The following is a 23,071-nucleotide window of genomic DNA, read 5'->3' as shown; positions in this document are numbered from 1 at the left end:
CACGAGGATGGCGGGCGGGCAAAGTCCGCCCGCCATCCTAATGACCCCCTTAGTGTTTCGTACAGTAATTTTCTACATCCTTCATCATTCTTAATTGGCAGATCAGTGTAGATTACAAAGGGTCGCTTCATATATTCTGTAGCGTTTTTAGTAGTAATGGACCAAATGAAGTTACTGTAGTCACAACTGTGACGTTACAGATTCAGAAACTGGCATTTATGTTGTTTGAAAGTTAAGATGGTTTATGTTAGGGCTAACAAGGTCTTGTAATGAGAATTTTTACAGATGGCAGACTTCATCTTTCAAAGAAAGGGTCATTGTTATTAGGAATATGTATTGCAATAGGAATAGAAGAGGCATTTATTAGACAGGAAGCGTTTGATGCCCTTGAGTCAGTGAAGATGAGGTCAAATATTCTCCCTTTGCTCTATGAGGGTTAAATGAACTTTTGCAGGAGGCTGTCCCACAAATCTTTACGTGAAAACAAATAATTAAAAGCAACAAGGTGTAAGCCACAATAAGTCAATTAAATCCTGTAAATGTCTGTAATAGGGATTACCAAAATCTATGCACATCCAGTCATCTGTATCTTTTCCTTCTATTTGAACTTGTGGATCCGCCTTCGCCTTCAAATGCTTGTACTATAAAGTGAGAATTAACATGTTAGTCTTCCAATGAACTAAAATAGGGCTTACAAATTATAAATAGCCACCATGAAGGGTATGCAAATTTCAACACATTAAAGTCTTATAAAAAAGATTTAGACAAACAGTTGACCCAGGTATATACAGTTAAAGCCTATAGAAACAGCACGGTCTAACAGTGGCTCATTAGAAGGTGACAAAAATCTATATTTTAAGGAAGAAAGGACATAAATGTACTACAGCCACTTTATACACCCTAGAGATACGAAGGAGCAGTTCACATAATTTCATCAAAATAGGGCTTCGCAACAAAAGAAATCCTGTCTTTACATGGGTAACTGTATAACTGTGTCAAGCAATTTTGCTTTTTTTTTTTTTTTACACCGACCATTCAGATCAAAATACCTTAAGTGTATTGTTGTGTATTTCCACAGAGCCCAACAGAAATCATAGAAAAATTCCAGGTAAAGTTGTGCAGAATGGGCTGTATCCGACAACAGCAAATATGTGGTCACAAACGCTGCTGTCTGTACAGACACCGATAGAATGGCTGCACTTCAGATATAATGGAAAGGCAGACAGATAAGTGAACTTTACCACTGATGCTGAAGCGCAAATCCACGGCTGTAAAATGACCTGGAGTTTTTAATTCTGCACACCGTATGCAATCTATAAGCAGATGGACGAAGATCAATCTCCCCTTTTAATAATTTAAGTTTTGTTCCACAGACATTGAAATTTCATGTGCTCCGTCCAGAGACTCCAGAGTTTTGTGATATGCAATGGTCTGCTTATTTTTTAAAAACGATTCCACACAGCGTAAAATAAATGGAGTATATTTAGCAGGCAAAATAGCAGCAGAAAGACAACCGCCAGTCTACAAATGACTGCCTGATTCTAAGCTTCTCCCATTTACAGGAAGCTCTTACCACAAAAAAGGTTTACGTCTTGTGCTCGGACGTTGGCTATGCTACTGCCAAATGCAGGGGTAACAACATTTGCATTAAAACAAGGGCGTTATCAATATTGACGCAAGCCAAATAATCTGGGATGGAAATCCACGTTTTAATGTGTGCTTTGTGAACATAATTTAAAATTATTATATTAAATGTGTTTATTAGTGGAACTTTTCTTCAAAAATTCAAATCTATTTTAAGTTCTCAACAACTTAACCTTACTACGTTTAATAATATGCACAAATTAGTTTAAATAATGAAGTTATGTACTGGGTTCTGTGCTACAGTGGTTAATAAAAAAATGGTATTAATAGAAGCCTTCACCACTTAAGAGTAAGGAGTCAAGTCTTACCACTTTCAAAGTATACTGAGCCATTGCTTGCAGATGTCTAGTTGACGAGGCGCTTGCGATTACAAAATAATCTGTATATCTCAGTTCCAAAGGGACTTTGATGACACAAATGTCTTTTGCATTTTCTTGTCTCAGAAGAGACACAAGTACGTCAATGCTGAACTTAGGGAGTAACTGACCTGCAATAAAAAGAGAAACAAATAAATAAAAGTTTAGTTGATGTTGTGAATAAAACCAACGCAGTTCTGAGGTTTCTGTGAATGGAATAGAATGGATGTCCTGATCCAGTGATAAGAAGCAGGCTACAGGCTTTTGGAACATGTTTCTGTTGAAGTGTAATTATCAGCTGACAGGCTGGTTTCCAGATCCTGACGTTGTAAAGATCACCTGGCAGTATAACTCAGACCACTTATCATGCCTAGTCACTAAGATGCTGGGTACTTGGCCTGAGAGAGCCTCAAAGCCACCATAAGTCTCCAGGTTTGCTTGAAGCAGCAGTCAAGTACTATCTCGAAGCAGTGTAAGAGGAGACTAAAAACCCATAAACTCAGTGGCTAAAAATCTAAAAAAAGATGGTTTTAGTAAGCTTAAGTAAATTGAAGCTTACTTAAAATGACAGTTTAATAGCACCTTAAAATACAAAACACACAGTGAAAATGTTAATCAGCCGAAATAGCAAAATGCAATAAACACAAAATATCAAACACTAAACACCGAGTTAGACTCGCATGTTACTGCATGGTCACTAAAAAGGACTGTATTTCTCTCTAGCAGAAAGGAAGGACCATGTTATGCTACAGGAAGGGAGTGGACTACAAATCTTCTCACCACAACCTTTGACTTCCACAGCCACTAATGGAGATTATACAAATTGTCCAAAGGTATTGCAATCTACTCTTGTAGGAAACAATGGACTAATGCGATCTTATGGGAAAGGATTGGACTGCCAATCCATCCACCAAAACTGCAGGCCGTCACTATACCGTTCACAAACACCGATTGGAATCACTATTAAATGTACAACAACAATACAACTGGTCATGTTACAGTTAATGCAGCACACTTTTTAACAGCTGGATCCGCTCTTTCTTCAGTATAGGAAATTCCTGAAAATAAAGTCGGATATTACATGTCCCAAAAGAAGTTGGGTTCTGACCCTTGAAGCAAGGGTTGTGAATTAAGATATTGGCTTGAAAGGACTAACAGTGGACGTCACAAGGCCTTCTCCAAACTCTGCCAGCAGACCTTCCACATGGTAGTGGGCTTATTCTCATCCTACAAGTGACAGAAAGCACACAACAGCTATACTGAGGAACGCACAAGGACATATTTCAGGCAAGTATGGACCACGTAAGGTATTTCAAATGCTATGATGCCCCAACCAATAAATATAGTCAACAGAAACTGCACAAAAACCCATTGCTCCCACTTTGTGATTCTTATACCACTGAAATTCCATCCTCCTAGGTCAAATTAGATTTTGCTGCCTCTGACGAGGGGCAACTGTTGTTGGGCAGAAGCAGATTTGTTCCACCCTGTGTTGTAGGAATCATTGGCACACTTAGGCTTAGGCTCCCTGAAGTATTGCCAAAAGTAAATACAGAGGTAACTTCACAGGCAAAAGAAGAGGTAGCAGCCATGGGTAGATGCTACTTCTAGCTATTGACATTTGTCCTTACTGATGTTGGTGGTTTCTATTGTCAAATATCTGCTTAATGAATCCGTTTGTGTACAAATATAAACATAACCGTTTGACGACTTAACGCCAGTGCACTCTTCAACGGATGAATTATTATTGAGGATCCCATTTCTGGTGAAGACCACCAGAAGATGTTAATTTCCCCCACATAAGAGGTCGACTTCAACGTGACTCAGGAGTGCTGTCATTTCTACAGAAGTTTTCAGAGTCTAGGGGAGTCATTGAAAAAAATGTATACATATATATATATACATATACATATACCAGCTTTTCACAAACTGATTCAATTGGTCGACATAATCCTCACTGGGTAGAGTAATAATAATGCTTAACTAAATAACTTACCACTTATTGAGACAAGTATAAACCGGGAGTTGGGTCCTCCTTAAAAGAGTATTTAGCTGTATTAATGAGAACAATCCATGTATGTCGTATATGGAAAAAAAACGTGCACATTCAACCCGCTGTGATGGTATTTTTTATTGACATGTGATTCACAGAACAGATGAAAGCTTGGGAATTTAATCTTAAAACGACTGGAAATGTCTAGTAGTTATGGATTGTCAGTTAACTGAGGAATTAATTCAGCAAATAACTAGCATAGGCAGCTGAAAGAAGTATTGGGCGCCTTTTGAAAATCAAACCACAATGAATAGCTGACTGGGATACCACTGTTTTATACATATTAAAGCAGCAATGGGGGAGCATAGCCATGATTCTGCAGAAGTGCAAATTGGCTTTTTGGTAATTCTATTTTCGTGTTTTTAGGTAAAGGGAGCACAGGTAATCATCACTCCACAGCCTTCAAAATATCCACAGAACGGTGAGAATATAAGTGTAATGCCGAGCTTTGTATGCCTTTCTCTCCTTATCCTGTTCTCTCTAGAATATAGAACTTGCTGACTGTTGTGTTCTGACTAGGAATGTTCTGCCGGGATTCCTGGCAGTTGAGCCTGTGCTTCCTGTGGATGAGGTTTAATAAATCTTACCTCGTAAAATTACCATAATTGTACCTTTTTATTTATGTGGTAAACACCACATATTTTTGGCGACGATCGGAAGAGAACCCCTTCCAACCTCAACATGAAGCCTGAAGTCTGCACTGGTATCGGATCGCCTTTTCACTCCTCCAGCGGCTGCATATTAAATGGAAGCGCGGTCTTCCCCGCGGCAGTTTCTTTGAAGTATTACGGTGAGGAGTGTGGCGGGAGGCCTTAAAGTGGGTAAAATTGACTTTAATGAAGAAGTTGGGAGAAGCCGTTCCGAACGCAGTTTAAACGCCTTGCGTTTCAGTGACGCAGTGTTCACCCGCTTTTTTGTTCAATTGAGAGCAGCGTGCGCTCCACGCGTTGGGTTTCAGTGACGCTCTGCTCATCTGTGTCTGCGTTCTTTTTAGAGCAGCGTGCACTTAAGCAGCGTGTGCGTGTCAGTGACGCACCACGTTAGGAACTCTCCCTCTTCCTTTGTGATTGGATGCTTCACACCAACATTCGGATAAGAAGCTTTGTGACACACAACAATTGGGTCTAGTGAAATGTAAGTAAGAGAAAGACAACGTTCTTCTCGCAACAATTGCCTGTTCTTTCTCCTAAAAAAAAACAGCCCTATTTTACAATAAGTAAAATACATTGATTTCGTTTGAATATATTATTTAAAGAACAAACAGCACAAGAAAAATATTTTTTTTTTGCACACATTCTCTCTGGATTGTTTAGGTCTTCAAAGACAAATTATACAAAAAATTATCTCAAAATAAATATATAAAATTATTTATTTTCAAGTAGGAATATTTAAAAAAAAAAATCTGTTGGAGATAAAAAAAAAAAGGGAAAATGCAAAATGTAACTCAGCCAGTGTTCTTTCTAACGAGTCCAGGAGAACCTAACGTAAAATGGCAAAAATGGAAGAAAATGTTTGCTAACTATGCGAGAGTGTGCAGAACTAATTTAAATGCTGAAAGGAAACATTCATTATTGCTCCATTGTTTAGGAGGCGAAGGTCAAGATGTATTAGAACATTTACCGGAACTAAGTGCATCTGAACAGAGAAACTTAAATGAATATGAAATAGCAATTGAGCAATTGGATAGACATTATCTTCCAAAATTGAGTACCATTATGGAAAGATATCATTTTGGTTTGAGAGGTCAAAAAAAAGATGAATCCGTCGAAGAATATGTTTCTGTGTTAAGAAAGTTGGCTTCCTCTTGTAAATTTGGTCAAACTTTGGAGGAAAGAATAAGAGACCAGTTTGTTTTAAAATGTGCACATGACAGTATCCGGAAAGAACTCTGGTTAAAAGATGAACCTCCTTTGGAACAAGTTTTGGCGATTGCGAAACAAGTAGAACACATGACTAAATGTGTAGATGAATTGAAAGGAGAGAAAGAAAGAACATCAGAAACAGAAAAAAAAAGTGAAATAAAAGTTGAGGAAGTAATTTGTCAAGTAAAAAAAGAAGACAAAGTTACTATGGACAAAAGTGATTCTACGTTGGTTAACTCTAATCCTAATGTTACGAATGTTAATAACAAGTTTTCATGTTTTAGATGTGGAAATATAGGTCATTTGGCAAACTCTCCTATATGTCCTGCTTTAAAATGTTTGTGAAATACCTGTGGAAAAAGGGGGCATTTTTCAAAATGTTGTAGAACTAAAATTAACAAAAGAGAGAATATTAATAGAAGATGGTCTCAGCCTCAGGTAAAGACTGACTTTTCAAGTTAATGGTGGACATTTAGAACACCCTTCCCATGTGGTAAAAGTTGACGATGCTTTAATTGAGTTCAAATTTGATTCTTGTTCGCAAATAACAATGATTGATGAGACATTATTACACAAAAGTTTTGGGAAAAATGTAAAAAACTCCTAAGAAGTGACATTTTACCTTTGGGGTATGGGAACAAACCTATCAAGTTGGTGGGTTATTTTATGGCTACCATTGAATTGGGAAGTCGGATTATTCCTGGAAAGGTTTATGTAGCCAAGCATGGGGATGCTCTGATTAGTTGGATACATCAACGTGATCTAGGTGTTAAACTTAATCCAAATGCTTCACCTAAGGTACAGATACAAGAGGTGGAGGATTTGTCTTCAATGTTTGCAGAAAAGTTTCCTCGTGTATTCAATGAGAACCTAGGATGTTTAAAGGGTTACAAACATTGTATAAAACCAAAGAAAGATGCAATTCCCATTGTAGCAAAAGTAAGGAGGATTCCTCTAGGAGAACAAGAAAAGGTACAGAAAGAAATTGATAAACTTATTGAGAATCAAATTATTGAGCCTGTAGAGGCCACTGAATGGTTGGCACCCATCGTTATAGCTAAGAAACCTACTGGCGATATTCGCTTATGCATTGATTTACGTGCGTTGAACAAGGAAGTCATTGTTGACAGATTTCCTTTACCAAACATTGATGAAATTGTAGGAACATTGGAAGGTGCAAGGTATTTTACCACCTTAGATTTAGCTTCTGCCTACCACCAGCTAGAGTTAGATGTGTCATGTCAGGATTTGACTGCTTTTGTTACTCCTATGGGCACATTTAAATTTAAAAGGATGCCCTTTGGGCTGATTTCAGCTGCTTCAGTTTTCCAACGTATAATGGCACGTATCCTTAAAGGTCTGCATGGCGTAAAATGTTATCAAGATGATTTGCTGATTTATGGAGCTGATATGTCCGAGCACAATGAGCGTGTGTGTGCGGTATTAGATAGATTGAGCAAAGCTGGGTTGTCACTTAAGAGAGAAAAGTGTAAGTTTGTTTTGGAAGAGGTGAATTATCTTGGGCATTGTATAAAGAGAGAAGGTGTCTTTCCTAAATCTGAGTTGGTTGGATCCATTGACGACATGGCTGAACCTGTAAATAAGGAGGAGCTCCTTTCCTTTCTTGGTATGGTGGAATTTTATGGGAAATTCATTTTACATTTTGCTGATAAGACTAAGAACATGAGAAGGCTTACTGCGAAGAGTGTGGTTTTTGATTGGTCTGCTGAGTGTAAGAAAGAGTTTGTTGAGATAAAAGAGGAATTAAAGAAAGCGCCTTGTCTTCATGCTTTTGTTCCAGGATTTATAACTTATTTATTCACTGACGCTAGTGATAAAGGTCTTGGTGCGGTTGTAGTCCAAAATAAACAGGGTAGTGATTCTCTAATTGCTTGTGCTTCAAGGTGTCTTAAAGGGCCCGAGTTAAATTACTCTGTTATAGAGAAGAAGTCGTTGGCGATTTTCTGGGCTTTGAGGAAGTTTAAGAACTTAATTTGGGGTACTAAGATCTTTGTCATGTCGGATCACAAGCCTTTGAAAGAGGTATTTTGCAAAAAGGGTTTAGATTCCAGCTCGTCCAGGATCAAGAGTTTGACTGAGGTACAGTACATACCTGGTGTTTCTAATAAATCTGCAGATTGCTTTTCAAGATTGGTAAAAAGAGATAATTTGTTTGCTGAGGATATATGTGAGGAAGATGATGATGTTGTCAATGTCTGTGAAGTAACGGAAGGTGTTGTTGAGGAAAATGAGTGGAAGAATGAACTGGGAAAGGATGACGATTTAGTTAAGGTTATGGGCATGCTAAAAGAGAAAAAACGTTTAGAGAAACCTTGGTCCTTGTCTCTGATGAATTGTCTATTAGTGATGGCTTGTTGACACGTGGTGTGAGACTTATTCCTCCTTCTGTCTTGAGGAAAAAATTGTTGTTGCATGCGCACTGTGGTCACCTGGGTATTGTGAAGACTAAGGAGATGCTACGTACTCAATTTTGGTGGCCTGGCATGGATTTGGAGATAGAGATAATGGTTTGAGAATGTGTTGAGTGTTGCACAAGCGATAAAATTCTTAAGACTAAACAAATGCCTATGGTTTGTAGGAATTTACCCAATCATCCGTGGGACGAGATTGCCATTGATATTCTTGGGCCTCTCCCTGGTGTGTCAGACACTCCTTATCTGACTGTGGTAATTGATTTGTATTCTAGATGCATCGAGGTGTGTGCTGTTAATGATATTACGTCTCATTCTGTTATTAAGTTTCTGGAGGAAATTTTCAAAAGGGAAAGTTTTCCTAATAGTATATTGTCGGACAATGGTCCCCAATTCTGTTCTTCTGATTTTAGCGATTATTTGGATCATCGTGGTGTTTGTCATAAGAAATCCTCATTGTATCATCCAGAGACCATTGGTGCTGTTGAGAGGGTGAACAAGACGTTGAAAGAATGTATTCAGCTTGCAAGGGCTAATGGTTTAAATTGGAAAGTGGCCCTCAAAGAAAGGATAGATGCCTATCGCTGTTCACCTCACTCCACCACTGGAAGATCTCCTTTTGAGTTATTTAAAGGCAGAATTCCTAATACGAAGTGGTGTCCTTGTTGGATGAAGTTGAATAAAGGTTTGGTGGATAATCGCATTGGTCCTTGGAGGGAGAAGGAGTTGGAGAAGCAAGTCAATAGGAAATTGTATTTTGATGAAAAAAAATGTGTTCATTTTCAAGAGGTGAATATAGGTGATTTAGTCAAAATAAAGGCACCTGTTGGACGTCAATCTTGGTCTAAGTACACAAATATAAGATCTGTAATAAAAGTTTTTAGGAATGCTATCAAAACCAATGATGGAAGAATTTGGAACAAAAGTTGTGTAGTCGTGGTTAAGTCCAGGTGTGGTGAACAGGATGATCCTGTTCCTGATAAACATTTGTTTGGTCCCATCGCTGTTCCTCCTCTTAGTTCTAGCAATACTCCTGGTTTACGTGCTAGGAGCCAAAGATTACGCAAGGCTCCTGCTTACATGAATGACTATGTATGAACTTGTTTTCCTTGTCTTTCATTTTCACATGTATTTTTCCTGATTGTTTTCCTTTGCTTTGTTAAGAAGGGAGATGTGTAATGCCGAGCTTTGTATGCCTTTCTCTCCTTATCCTGTTCTCTCTAGAATATAGAACTTGTTGACTGTTGTGTTCTGACTAGGAATGTTCTGCCGGGATTCCTGGCAGTTGAGCCTGTGCTTCCTGTGGATGAGGTTTAATAAATCTTACCTCGTAAAATTACCATAATTGTACCTTTTTATTTATGTGGTAAACACCACAATAAGTATGTATTTTTTTGTTATAAATGCTAAAAAGACAGGGCTCACATTTCAAAAATCGCCACCCCAAATAAGGAAAAACAAAACAAACTATCAGGGTAACTTGCAAGTATGGAGCAGTCTCCACACAGACTCGTCGCCAGGATCTAGACCACAGGTGGGCCAGCGAGATCCCTTATCTGTTGTTCCCACTCTGCACTTTTTGAAGACCCACAGGTCCGTGGGCTAAGGAGCGTCTGGATAAGGAGAGAAAAAGAGAGACAAACCTTTGACTTGGGTCAGTAGTGCTTAGGGTGGGCCAGCCCAAATTGGTGCCTAAGTGGTCCAACATTGTGAAGTCAAAATGCCCATAGCAAAGCGGAGATATCCACTTGTCTAAAATGTGCCTCCCTTTGGTTAAGAAATGTATCCCTTCGTTTAAAGTTTTGTTAACCTTAGAAGTTAAAAATGAAGTCCTAAATAATTAGTACTGGTACTTGTCTCTAAAGCATAGTTGCCATAAATCTTTCCCTAAAATGAACTGCAATTGCTTACAGGCCACCTTAATATAAATGGTGTGCCAGATGCAGGGGTAATGTCACGCACACTGTTAGAGCAAATTTCTAACATGCCACAAATTACTTTTATTCAATCTATACTCTTGTTATGGCTGGATTTTCTGAGTAGGTGGGATCAGCCCCCAGGGGCCCCTCCAACCCAGCCAGAACGTACTCACCTTCCCTCCTCAGGACTCCTCTATCCAGGCACCTGGTACCTACCTGAGGATGGGGAACTCGCAATATACAAGCTCATATTATTAAGAACACCACTAAATCTATAGGGATACTAAGAATACTCACTGATTACTAGGGATATCCATACCCTACACCACACTTATTTACATCAGTTGGTCTCGCGGCCACCCTGACCCAGACCGTTCTACCCTAGGGCAGATATGACACACAATCCGGTGCGTCTACACACGGGCCTGCAGAACCCAATGCCAAAGTGTTCGCAATCCTGCGAAACTACACACTAGTTCGACCACCTAGTGCTCTCATTTACTCAAGCCACAATCCAGTGGGTATCCACACTGGTAATCCTCCCCAGTGCTCTCACTAACGCCGCATATCAACGACGACCACATTCCTATGAACACCTATACATATATATATATATATTGGGAAGTCTCTTCACTAAGGGTCTGCTACTACAATAATATTATGGGATGGTGTACTAACTTAGTCCCTTGGTTGCAAGTCTCCTCTCTCCCTCACTATTACTTACCTGATCAGGGGTAGCATCTGTTCAAACAGCAATACTTACCAGGAAAGATTATCCTTACTGTATGAGGACAAAGATATACACACTATGTGATTGAGTTATTTCTTGATTTAAGCGCTCCTACCCCCCTTTTTGATCCATCAGTGGCTCAACAGCTACTGGCTTGAAGCCAGGATAACTTTATCATAAAAGAACTCATGCACACTAATTCACTAATTAATGGGGTCATTTATTATTAGTACAATATAAACCTTTACACAGATCTGACAAAGACTATAGGTAGAACACACTGCTTGAAAGAGAAGGATTAAACATAACAGGAACACTCCGCTGAAAGGGAAAAGATTAGACATAAAGTGTAAGTATAACTAATGTGATGAAAACAATATCACCTGATTAGTGTGAAGTCTTGTTCTAGCTGTCATCTGGGTTCCTCTCTCGTCTGTGCCTTGGCTCATCTCAGACTCTCTCTCTCTCCTGCACTCTTGGGTACACCTCTGCGCTGATCGCTCTGTCTCTAGACTCCTCTCCCCCACACGGACTGTCTCCACCTTCTATCTTCAATCTTAATGGTTCCTGCCGCTCTGATCACCGTTCATTCCACTAGCTTATTCACTCTGTCTCTGCGCCAATGTCCAATTAACTCCATCTGCTCCCATAGGTTAGTCCACGATCTCTCCTCCGTCTCTTCTAAAAGGCATTACTTCAGACTCCAGCTATTCACACCTCCTCCTGATAAGCAACTGCTTCTGACTGCTTCCTTCAGTTCCAGCTCACTATTCAACTCAGCTCTTCTCCAGCTTGAACCCTCTCTCTCTCTCTGCCAACTCCACTCCACTGCTCGACTCTCTGCTGGACTGACTCTCTGCTTGACTGACTGACTCCGCCTCTGCACTTCACAAATATAGACTGCTGTTTCCTCATGGAAAGTTCCAGCCAGCAGCTTCCTCCCACCAATCCCATGCACCAGGCTCCTTGCGCTAGACGCTCCCACAGTGGCACAGTCTGCTTGTTTCGTCTAGAGACCTGAGCCCGGGAACAATTCCTGATTAGATTCAGCTCTGGCCGGTTCTCTCCGGTCCGCTTAGGGCGAACAACAGTTATAACTATAAACTTTGCCTTTGCCCTGAAAAGCCTCTCAGCTTCATCAAGATGGAGTCCCTCTAGCTCTAGGCCTGTAGGCCTGAAAGGGATGAAATGCTCCTTAGCTCTGTCAGAATACCTACATAAACCATACCAATATGTCTAATATGTCAAAGCCAATAGGCAATAGACAGGTGAAAGTCAAGAATAAAGGCATATTAAGCAGCTATCCTCTTCTAGATCTGGAAAAAAAAGGCTTAAAAGGGCCAACACAGGCTAAGAATACCTATACTAGATGCGAGCAAGATTAATGATCTATATCACTGCTAAATAAAGCCAAAAACTCTGCCATAACAACTCTCCTTACCCATACTTGCTGGTACCATCCACATAATATGAACACATGCACTGGCCTCAGGGACAGTTGCCACTTGTCACCGGTCCTGGTAAAACGAGTTTACAGATCCTGTCACAACAGACATGACCAGTGGAGTCATCGTACACCCTCGCTTAGATTTAGCCAAACAGACCTACAGGTAGCCAGAGTTATGCTAGAGGAATTAATAGACGTTTAGGTTGTAAATAGGATTCTAACTTCACTTTAGTGTAGTCTGTCTTTTATATTGTTTGCAATGTGTACCATCCTAGAACATTATCAATGTTCTAGCAATGAGTTCTTTCCTTGCTATGATTCCAATGCTGGTCAGTTGGTGACTGGTCAGCGTTGTTGTCACTAGCTATTTCCAATACTACGAATAAACCTGATAGATGTTTCCTACATCTTGTGTTCCTGTGATGATTACAATTTACAACATTTTGGCGAGAGCTTGCAGTCTGACCAGTCTAGAAGAGACAAGGAACTCGTAGTGGAAGAATTCATTTTATTGAGAATTCTCAGGATTAAGAAGCAGTGGCAGAACGAAGAAAGGACTCATAGCGTGCAAAGAAAAATTTGCGGTATGTAATCCTACTTTTGCCGAAGAATCAAAATAAGGAAGAGTGAATTTACCGCATATTTTGTGGGCCAAGTGTAAGCGCGAGTTCGGAGTGTGTTCTGACGTTGCATCCCAACTGTTTAGCAGCGTGTGCTGTTTATTCTTAAACGCGCTGATGTTATCGATGCTGTTGCGAAGCGCGTCACAGTGAATGAGCGAGCAGCTGCGTCATTGTAATGGCTGCCCTTTTCTGGCTCCTTTAAGAGGGAGAATGATGGAGAGTGACTCCAGTCCATCACCCCCATAGCATAGGGATTAGGACTATAGATAGGATCCCTGCCTTTTCTATATAGTAGAGTATTTTCGTGTCCCTTTCCTTGGTGTAGGGCTTATGAATCTAAATTAGGGGATAGATACATAAGTATTAGTCATGATTTGCCCATTTGCTAAAGTGTTAGGATATTTTCCATGGAGTTGCGCATATTGCGGGCCCTGTAGGCCTTAAACGAGACAGACTCCATCTTGCTCTCTGCCTGGTAGCTTGAGAGGCCTTCTAGGTCAAGTGTAGTGTTTTAGTTTCAAGCTGTTGTTCGCTTGGAGAGAACCGGCTCAGGCTGGCCCTTATCGAAGGAATGTATTTTTCTCCACTCCGAAGACACAACTTCAGGCCGGCCGGCTGGGAACGTGTCCTTGGTACGGGGAGGTACAAGAATTTGGTGGGCGGCAGGTGGCTGACCGTAACTTTCCATGAAGGAACGGGCTTTGATATTAGCTAAGGTGTTAGTCAGTCTTTAGTTAGTCCGTAGGCGGCATCTAGCCGTTAGCATCTCTGCCATTAATTATTTCATGGCGGACAGTCGCCATCTTTGAAGTCCGAGAAAGATTTAAGACCGAAACTCTCTGAGAAAGATTGAAGGAGAATTAGCGCGGAGCGCACTGGCACCGAGAGAGAGAGAGAGAGACGGTAGCTAATAACCAGCAAGGTTCCGGTGGCCTGGAGGGAAGCAGACGAGGTTGAGCCTAGCGGTGCAGACGTGTACTTGTGACGGCTGGGGCGTGACTGCGAGGCGAGCCAGGACACAGAGACGAGAAGGGAACCTAGATGACTGCCGAGCCCAGACTTCATGTTAACAAGGTGATCTCCGCCCTTTTCCCAATTAGCGCGCATTCTAATCTTTACCTTTTCTTTACAGAAATTATGTTGCAAAGTAATGTGATATGTGTTTATTGTTAATAAATACCCTAGTTCTTATAGAACGAACGTGTGCCTTGTGTTCCTGTTCAATCTTGGTAAATGGACCTCCTAGTCGAAAGTTGTTTATGTGAACGGATGTGAAATCCCGATCAGGTAAATAGTGATCGAACAAAGAGGGAGTGAGTGGACCTTTGATGCCAAGAATAGAAGGTGCATCATATAATTCGGGAACCATATTAAAAGTCATTATTATAGTTTTATCCCAAGTAGATAACTGAGACATTGTCCCGATAATTGCTCATAGGAATGTGGTCGTCGTTGATATGCGGCGTTAGTGAGAACGTTGGGTAGGATACCAGCGTGGATACCCACAGGATTGTGGCTTGCATAAGTGAGAGCGTCAGGGAGGATACTGGCGTGTAGATCTACCGGATTGTGGATCGTTTGGAAAGGGGAGCATTGGGTTCTGCAGGCCCATGTGTAGACGCACCGGATTGTGTGTCATATCTGCCCTAGGGTAGACCGGTCTGGGTCAGGGTGGCCGCGAGACCAACTGATGTGAATAAGATATTGTAGAGAATCTATGCATGTGTATTGCTATTCCCCATCCTTAGGTGCGACCTGTATATACCTATATATCTATCCATATTCATTGTGAATACGTTTCAAGGAGGGAGGTGAGTACGTTTTGGCTGGGTTATAGGGGCCCCTGGGGGCTGATCCCATCTAAGCGGAAAATCCGGCCATTACATCTGGCGTCACGAACTGTTTACGAAGCCTGTGTGCGCTGTATTGTTTTGATCTGGTTGGTTTGCGCTCGGCTCGTACGTATAATATTTTGTGTATAATTGTATATATAATTTTTGTGTGTCAATATGTTTGCGAAAAAATCATCATCGGTTTTTAAGTTACCGATTCAGATTCCCGGCTGGGAGTGTACGCCTTATGAGGCTTTGGCTCGTGAATGGGCTGATTCTACTGGTTTGAGTGAAAATTGGTCTTCTTGTTTGGAGCAGGCGGAGCCTGCCGATGTGGTATCGTGCTTACAGAAAGCGCCAGTAGTGAAGGGTGATGAGCTTCCTATTTTAGGACGCAGAGGTTGGATTGTTCTTAATGCATACAGAATTCTTCATGAGAGATTTGTTCTGTTACAAAGACAATTTAAGGACATGGAAGGACAGTGTGTTGAGTTGCAAAATGCGCATACTCTTTTGCGTTGTCAAAATAAATTGCTTGCCGATAAACTTGAAACATATCAGACCATAGCCGAAAGAGCTGCGGTCCGCATTGCACGATATAAGTACAAACATCGTCGTGGTCGAGTATCGACACGGAAAGTACGTCTGGTTGTGGCAAAAGCCGGAATGGATTGGAACCCTGATGAGTGGGATGGTAATATCTGGGATTCGAATGCTTCGGACTCCTCGGCTGAGGAGGGTGGCAAGCGCGAATCTTCTCGCCCCGGACATGATTGTAAATCTGCTTCTTCTGATGACACGGTTCCTCACGGTGACCGTGCGCGTTCTTCCCATTTGAATGATGTATCTTGCCCCGATTGCTCTTCTAGACCTAAGATGCGGGCTTCCTCGGAAGCTCTTCCGGAGGTTTCTGCTCACCCTGTGTTTCGACGCAAATTACAACAAGCCCCTGGTAATCCAGCTGGTATTGCTTTGGATTGTATTGAAGATTTTACTCAACAGGAGGTTAGTGATATTTTACAACGATTTCGACAACGGCCTGGTGAGGCCTTGCTTACCTGGATGGTGCGCCTTTATGAACTCGGCGCTGCCGGTATTTTTCTTGATGCTGTTGATTGCTTGCGGTTTTGCTCTTTGAGTTCTGATTCCACTATTCAGGATCATTTTCGGAACTATAATGGTGCTGGTCAAATTACCTTGCTCCAGCTTGCGTCTGACGGCTGTAACCACAAATATCCTACTGAATCCGATTGGCCTCTTGATGACAAACCATGGTACACTTTGCGCGATGCGTCGCAACGTTTGAAGGAGGAAGTCATGAAAACTGCTATTTTTCTTAGTACTTCTGACAGATTGCTGGATGGGCTTTTAACATCTTCTGTGCGTAATCGCATTATCCGTTCTTCGCCTGTTGCTTACAAGCAGGTTATGATGACTTTGTTGATTAATCAAACTGGCAATCCTTTGTCTGCTGTGCTTGAGTCCGTTCGTCAGCTTGGTGAGCTGGGTGAGTGGTTTAAACCCGAAAGACAATCTCGACCTGAGGGTCGTACTGGTGGGGACTATAAGTTCTCTAGACGTGACATGTTTCTTGCTCTCATTGCTGATGGTGTCAAGAGGGAGGACATTGACGGCGAGCCTAATAATTGCTTATGGGATATGTTTCGTAAGCGTGGCTTGGATCGGAAAGAGGGTGCCCGTCGTGTGCGAAAGAATGAGTATGATCGTGGTTCGGATGACAGTGGTGATGAGAGACGACGTGTGAATTCTGATCGCCGTGATGGTCGGCGCTGTGAACGTGATGTATCCCCTCATCGTAATGGAGAGAGGGGCAGAGAGGATGAACGTGAAAGGGGAAGAGATGATCGTGTTTCCAATAGAAATAGAGAGGAGAGGAGTTATTCCCCTGAGATGAGAAGGGAGGATCGTAACAGACTTTCTGACCGTAATTCGCAATTTTTTGAACATGACAATAATCCGTTTCGTACTGGAGACGGATATGAACAAGACGTTTTGATACCGAAGAGAACTGAGAGCATTTATCCTGATCTGTCTTGGTTGACAGAACGTGGAAAAAATGACTAGGAAATAGGTCAAGCTCCGGTACACAAGTGGGCTCACAGAGACAACAGACCCTATGTAGATATTGAGATTTTTTGGAAACATCGTAATATCCAAAGGGCCCGAGCATTAGTTGATACTGGGGCGGAGGCCACTTTATTTCACGGTAAATCAAAGAAATTTAAAGGACAGTTTTTTACGATTACTGGTTTAGGTGGAAAAGAAACCCCCGCAGTACAAACTGCACTTGATATTAGAATTGGTAGGATTCCTCGTAGAGAATACTCTGTGTTGGTTGTACCACTTTTGGAATATATAATTGGAATTGACATTTTGAAAGGAATGACTTTGCATTTGGATGATGGTTGTTATCAATTTGGAACTAGACAGTACATTTCGACCAGACCCGTACGGGTTGGCCGTTTGCGAATGCCCCCCATTAAAATTCCTTTAGCCACGAAAGTGGTTTCTCAGAAGCAATATCGTATTCCAGGTGGTCATGAAGAAATCACTGCTACAATTCAGGATTTGGTTGACGCGGGAGTTATTACTCCGGTCACATCTGCTTGGAATAACCCTGTCTGGCCCGTGCGCAAAAGTGATAATTCTTGGCGCATGACTGTTGATTATCGAGAATTGAATAAACATACACCTAAATGGACTGTTGCAGTACCAGACATTGTCACTTTGATTCAGAGAATTCAAAAGCATCCAGGTACATGGTATGCTTCTATTGATATTGCCAATGCTTTCTTTTCAGTTCCGATTGCCCCCGAGTGTCAGGAACAATTCAGTTTTACGTGGAATGGACGTCAAATGACGTTCCGGAGTCTTCCTCAAGGCTATGTGCATAGTCCTACGATCTGTCACCGGCTGGTGGCAGAGCATTTGTCTGAAGTGCCCACGAATCCACAAGTTCAGGTGTGTCATTATATTGACGACATTTTGATTCAAGGTGAAACGCAAGATCAGGTACAGTCACATTTAGATCATATCCTTGACTGTTTGCGAGCAAAAGGTTGGGAAATTAATACTGATAAGTTACAAGGTCCATCCCAAAATGTGAAATTTTTAGGAATTAATTGGCATGAAGGTCACAGAGAGGTGATCCCACAGGTGAAGCGTAAAATCCTTGATTTTGCAGTCCCAAGGAACAGGAAAGAGGCTCAATGTTTCATTGGTTTGTTTGGCTTTTGGCGTCAGCATATTCCCCATCTAAGTCAGATTTTGGCTCCATTATATCGAGTCACTCGTAAGAAGAATGCGTTTGAATGGGGTGAGTCTCAACAGAATGCTTTTAATTTGGCAAAAGAAGCTATTCAATATGCTTTGGATTTGTGGCCGGTGGGTGAAGGTGATGTGGACTTGAATGTGTCCGTAGAAGGTCTGTATGCCAATTGGAGCCTGTGGCAAAAGCAGGGCAGACAAAAAGTGCCATTGGGTTTTTGGACTAAAAAGTTACCTGAGGCTGGTGAGCGTTACTCACCCTTTGAGAAACAATTACTTGCTTGTTATTGGGCTCTGGTGGATACCGAGCAACTGACCCTAGGCCATGCTGTGATTTTGAGACCTGAAATTCCGATTATGCAGTGGGTTCTGAGTTCACCGAAATCCCATCGAATTGGACATGCTCAAGAGGAGAGTGTGATTAAATGGAAATGGTACATTCAGGACAGAGCACGTGTGGGTCCGAAAGGTGTGGCGGTTTTACATGAGCGAGTGGCGCAGGCGCCCTCCAGTGAGACTGGAAGCGATTGTTCCGTACCCGTAGTGCAGGAGTCTCCTGTTCAGTGGGGTAAATCATTTGATGATCTGTCCGCGGAGGATAGGAAACATGTGTGGTTTACGGATGGTTCGGCAAAGTTCATTGGTGAGAAAAAACATTGGAAGGCTGTTTCCTATAACTCAATCACGCAGAAATTATTGAGTACAACTGGTGATGGTAAGAGTAGTCAATATGCTGAACTCTATGCAGTTTACCAGGTTTTGAAACAGGAATTGCCTGGCACATGTCATATTTTCACCGATTCCTGGTCCACTGCGAATGGACTGGCGGTATGGTTACCAACATGGCATTCTCATAATTGGGAATTGCATTCAAAAGAATTGTGGGGAAAAGAATTATGGCAAGAAATTTGGGAGTTGCTCCCGCAGAGTACTGTAACAATCTTTCACGTGGATGCTCACACTCCAATTGATTCCCTTGATAAATTCTTTCATAATATTGCAGATGAGAAATCTAAAATTGCTGAGGCAGTGGTGGACATACAAGATTCTGATTTGGCGGGATTGGCGAAGTGGGCCCACCAGAAAGCGGGACATTTTGGAGAAAAGGCCACTAGCAGGTGGGCTGCCGATAGAGGAATTCATATTCCTTTTTCTTTAATAAAAGATGTCATTCTACATTGTCCCATTTGTCAGCATTCTAGGAAAAAGGAGGTGCCTCAAATTGTTCGAGGCCACTTGCATCGAGGTAAATTGCCCGCTCAAATTTGGCAGATTGACTATATCGGTCCGCTCCCTATGAGCAGAAATTGTCAATATATTTGTACAGTTGTTGACACTTATAGTGGCCTTCTGGTCGCTTTCCCTTGCAAGAATGCTACCCAAGTGAATACCATTAAAACCCTGGAGCTGCTTATTCTGTACTATGGTGTCCCATTCCAGATTCAATCAGATAACGCATCCCACTTTCGTGGAAGATTGGTGCAGGAATTCGGTGCGGAAAATAATATTGATTGGGTGTTTCACATTCCATATTACCCACAAGCTTCAGGACTGATTGAGAGAATGAATGGTTTGTTAAAGGAACAATTGCGCAAATTGACTGATGACCGATACAAGAATTGGAAGGATGTTTTGTTTCAAGCTATATTGATTTTGAATAATCGCCCTTTGTTACATGCTGAATCCCCGTTGATGCGTTTGTTTCCTCCAAATGTTAATGTAAAGCCTAATTCTCTATCCAACACTGTCATGTATTGGGAAATTACCCCCGGAGCTTTGGCTCCATGTAGAGCGACCCCAGGTTCCGCAGGCCTAGACCTGCATGCTTTAAAGGATGCAAACTTACCAGGAAAAGACCGAATCATTGTTGAAACTGGCATTGGTGTCTGTATACCTGCCGGTAGTTTTGGATTAATTGCCCCCAGATCTGGCCTGGCCCTGAAAGGTGTACAAGTGCTCGGCGGAGTAATTGACAGTGACTATCAGGGAGAGATTAAGGTTCTCCTGCTGAATAGCAGTGAGACTGACTTATTGATTAAAAAGTCTGACCGTGTTGCTCAGTTATTGATTATGCCTGTCTTCAGTGGTGAGATCAAAAAAGGCTCTGCCCCAACGTTACTAACAGTGCGTGGACAAAAAGGCTTCGGATCATCTGATCTTCCTGGAGCTAAAATATGGGTGCAATCTCCTAAAAATCCTCCTGAACAGGCTGATATTATTGCGACCGGTCATGACAACACCGTTTTGGTGATGAAGCCAGGGAAAGATGGCTGGGATGCTGTCCCAGCTGATAAATGTTATTTACGAGAATGATTAAGGCCTGTATTTGTATTCTTTCAGATCATTCTCTGGACTGCTGCTGCAGGATGTGTCGGCGTTGGACTCCTTTTGGCCTGCTACGCCGGGAGAGGAGAGGATCCACCGACGCCGGTTGATGGGAGAATCCGAGTTCCACGGTCTGCGTGGATGACTTCCTCTAACTTTTGGATTACACTTCCAAAGCGAGTGACGAACTCTCCACATTTCTGTCTTACCCCAATGAGGTCTGTCACTGACATCTTAGCGACCTGTCTGGTTGCCGTCCCAGCATCTACCGAGACTTTACGACATATTTTTAATATCTCGAATGCCCGACCAAATGTTATTCTGGGCGACTTTGCGGCCCATGAATTTTGTCCCTCATGTACTGCCCTTCCTGACCTCGATATCCCTATTCATTCCCGGATTACTACTTTTAATATTACCCCTGGGGACCTATGTTTTATAATGACATGTGATCCTAAAGCTATTACCGAATGTATCAAGCTAAAACTACAGGCTGCAACTTCTTTTTCAGCTCATCAACGATTGCTGTGTTTAAAGAGACCTCCGAATTTATGTCTTTCTGTGAAGAATAATATGACATGTAAACGTTTATTAGTCGCCCCTAGTTATTATCGTCCCATGTTATTGCCAGCTGGATGGCTCTTTTCTTGCGGAAATTCATCTTGGCCCTATATTCCTGCAAATATTTCCGGTGGCCCATGTGCTATCACTAGATTGAGTTTATTAATGTTTTCCTCACATCCTAATTCACATTCCCGTATGGTACGTGATTCAATGTCATTGCATGAGGACTGTGATTCCTCTGTCCATCTTTATTCTAAATCGGAATATCTTGGTTTAGCTTTTTCTATTATTGGAGTCCCTGCGTTAGCTGTGTATAATGCCAAAACAATCGGCAAGATGGCCTGCTGGATGGTTAAGTCTATCAACCAAACCTCTACTGTTTTATCTGATCTGTTATTAGATGCCCAAGGCGAACGTAGAGCTATTTTACAGAATCGCGCTGCTATTGATTATCTTTTGCTAAAACATGGACATGAATGTTCTGATTTTGAGGGCCTATGCTGTTTTAATTTGTCCGACCATTCTAAATCAATCCAAGCTCATATTGGCAAACTCCACGACTTGACTGCAGAAATTAGACGACATATAGATCAGGGTTTCTTTGACTGGCTCTTTAATTGGTTACCTGACCTACATTCTTTACGACAGATTTTAGGGGGAGTTATCGTTGCCATTTGTGTCTTAATAGCTGTTTGTTGCTTTATTCAGTGCATTCCTTCCCTGCTTCAGTTTTGTAGATTTAGCAAGAGGCATAGATCAGTTAATTTTGTTTCCTATTATTCTTCTACTGATGTGAGTTCCATTTAGTTTGTGGTTTATAGACTGGAGTCAAGGGGTGTAATGTAATGGCTGCCCTTTTCTGGCTCCTTTAAGAGGGAGAATGATGGAGAGTGACTCCAGTCTATCACCCCCATAGCATAGGGATTAGGACTATAGATAGGATCCCTGCCTTTTCTATATAGTAGAGTATTTTCGTGTCCCTTTCCTTGGTGTAGGGCTTATGAATCTAAATTAGGGGATAGATACATAAGTATTAGTCATGATTTGCCCATTTGCTAAAGTGTTAGGATATTTTCCATGGAGTTGCGCATATTGCGGGCCCTGTAGGCCTTAAACGAGACAGACTCCATCTTGCTCTCTGCCTGGTAGCTTGAGAGGCCTTCTAGGTCAAGTGTAGTGTTTTAGTTTCAAGCTGTTGTTCGCTTGGAGAGAACCGGCTCAGGCTGGCCCTTATCGAAGGAATGTATTTTTCTCCACTCCGAAGACACAACTTCAGGCCGGCCGGCTGGGAACGTGTCCTTGGTACGGGGAGGTACAAGAATTTGGTGGGCGGCAGGTGGCTGACCGTAACTTTCCATGAAGGAACGGGCTTTGATATTAGCGAAGGTGTTAGTCAGTCTTTAGTTAGTCCGTAGGCGGCATCTAGCCGTTAGCATCTCTGCCATTAATTATTTCATGGCGGACAGTCGCCATCTTTGAAGTCCGAGAAAGATTTAAGACCGAAACTCTCTGAGAAAGATTGAAGGAGAATTAGCGCGGAGCGCACTGGCACCGAGAGAGAGAGAGAGAGACGGTAGCTAATAACCAGCAAGGTTCCGGTGGCCTGGAGGGAAGCAGACGAGGTTGAGCCTAGCGGTGCAGACGTGTATTGTTAATAAATACCCTAGTTCTTATAGAACGAACGTGTGCCTTGTGTTCCTGTTCAATCTTGGTAAATGGACCTCCTAGTCGAAAGTTGTTTATGTGAACGGATGTGAAATCCCGATCAGGTAAATAGTGATCGAACAAAGAGGGAGTGAGTGGACCTTTGATGCCAAGAATAGAAGGTACATCATATAATTCGGGAACCATATTAAAAGTCATTATAGTTTTATCCCAAGTAGATAACTGAGACATTGTCCCGATAATTGCTCATAGGAATGTGGTCGTCGTTGATATGCGGCGTTAGTGAGAACGTTGGGTAGGATACCAGCGTGGATACCCACAGGATTGTGGC

The 23,071-nt window shown here is 41.9% G+C and overlaps 1 protein-coding gene across 1 annotated transcript in view; it reads right to left on the bottom strand.

The window, feature by feature from the left end:
• The window catches only part of MALSU1 (mitochondrial assembly of ribosomal large subunit 1), a 68,172-nt gene that overhangs the window by 9,255 nt on the left and 35,846 nt on the right, over nucleotides 1-23,071 (bottom strand). The window contains exons 2-3 of the mRNA XM_086941760.1: nucleotides 1,953-2,131; nucleotides 560-641 (exon numbers count right to left, since the gene is read on the bottom strand). Coding sequence (XP_086797886.1) covers nucleotides 560-641; nucleotides 1,953-2,131 — 261 coding nt within the window. The remainder of the gene's footprint in view (nucleotides 1-559; nucleotides 642-1,952; nucleotides 2,132-23,071) is intronic.

The sequence above is a fragment of the Lissotriton vulgaris genome, chromosome 10 (assembly GCF_964263255.1).
Source record: "Lissotriton vulgaris chromosome 10, aLisVul1.2, whole genome shotgun sequence".
NCBI lineage: Eukaryota > Metazoa > Chordata > Amphibia > Caudata > Salamandridae > Lissotriton > Lissotriton vulgaris.
The sequence above is the reverse complement of the archived record's forward strand: the minus strand, read 5'-3'. Positions and strand labels throughout refer to the sequence as shown.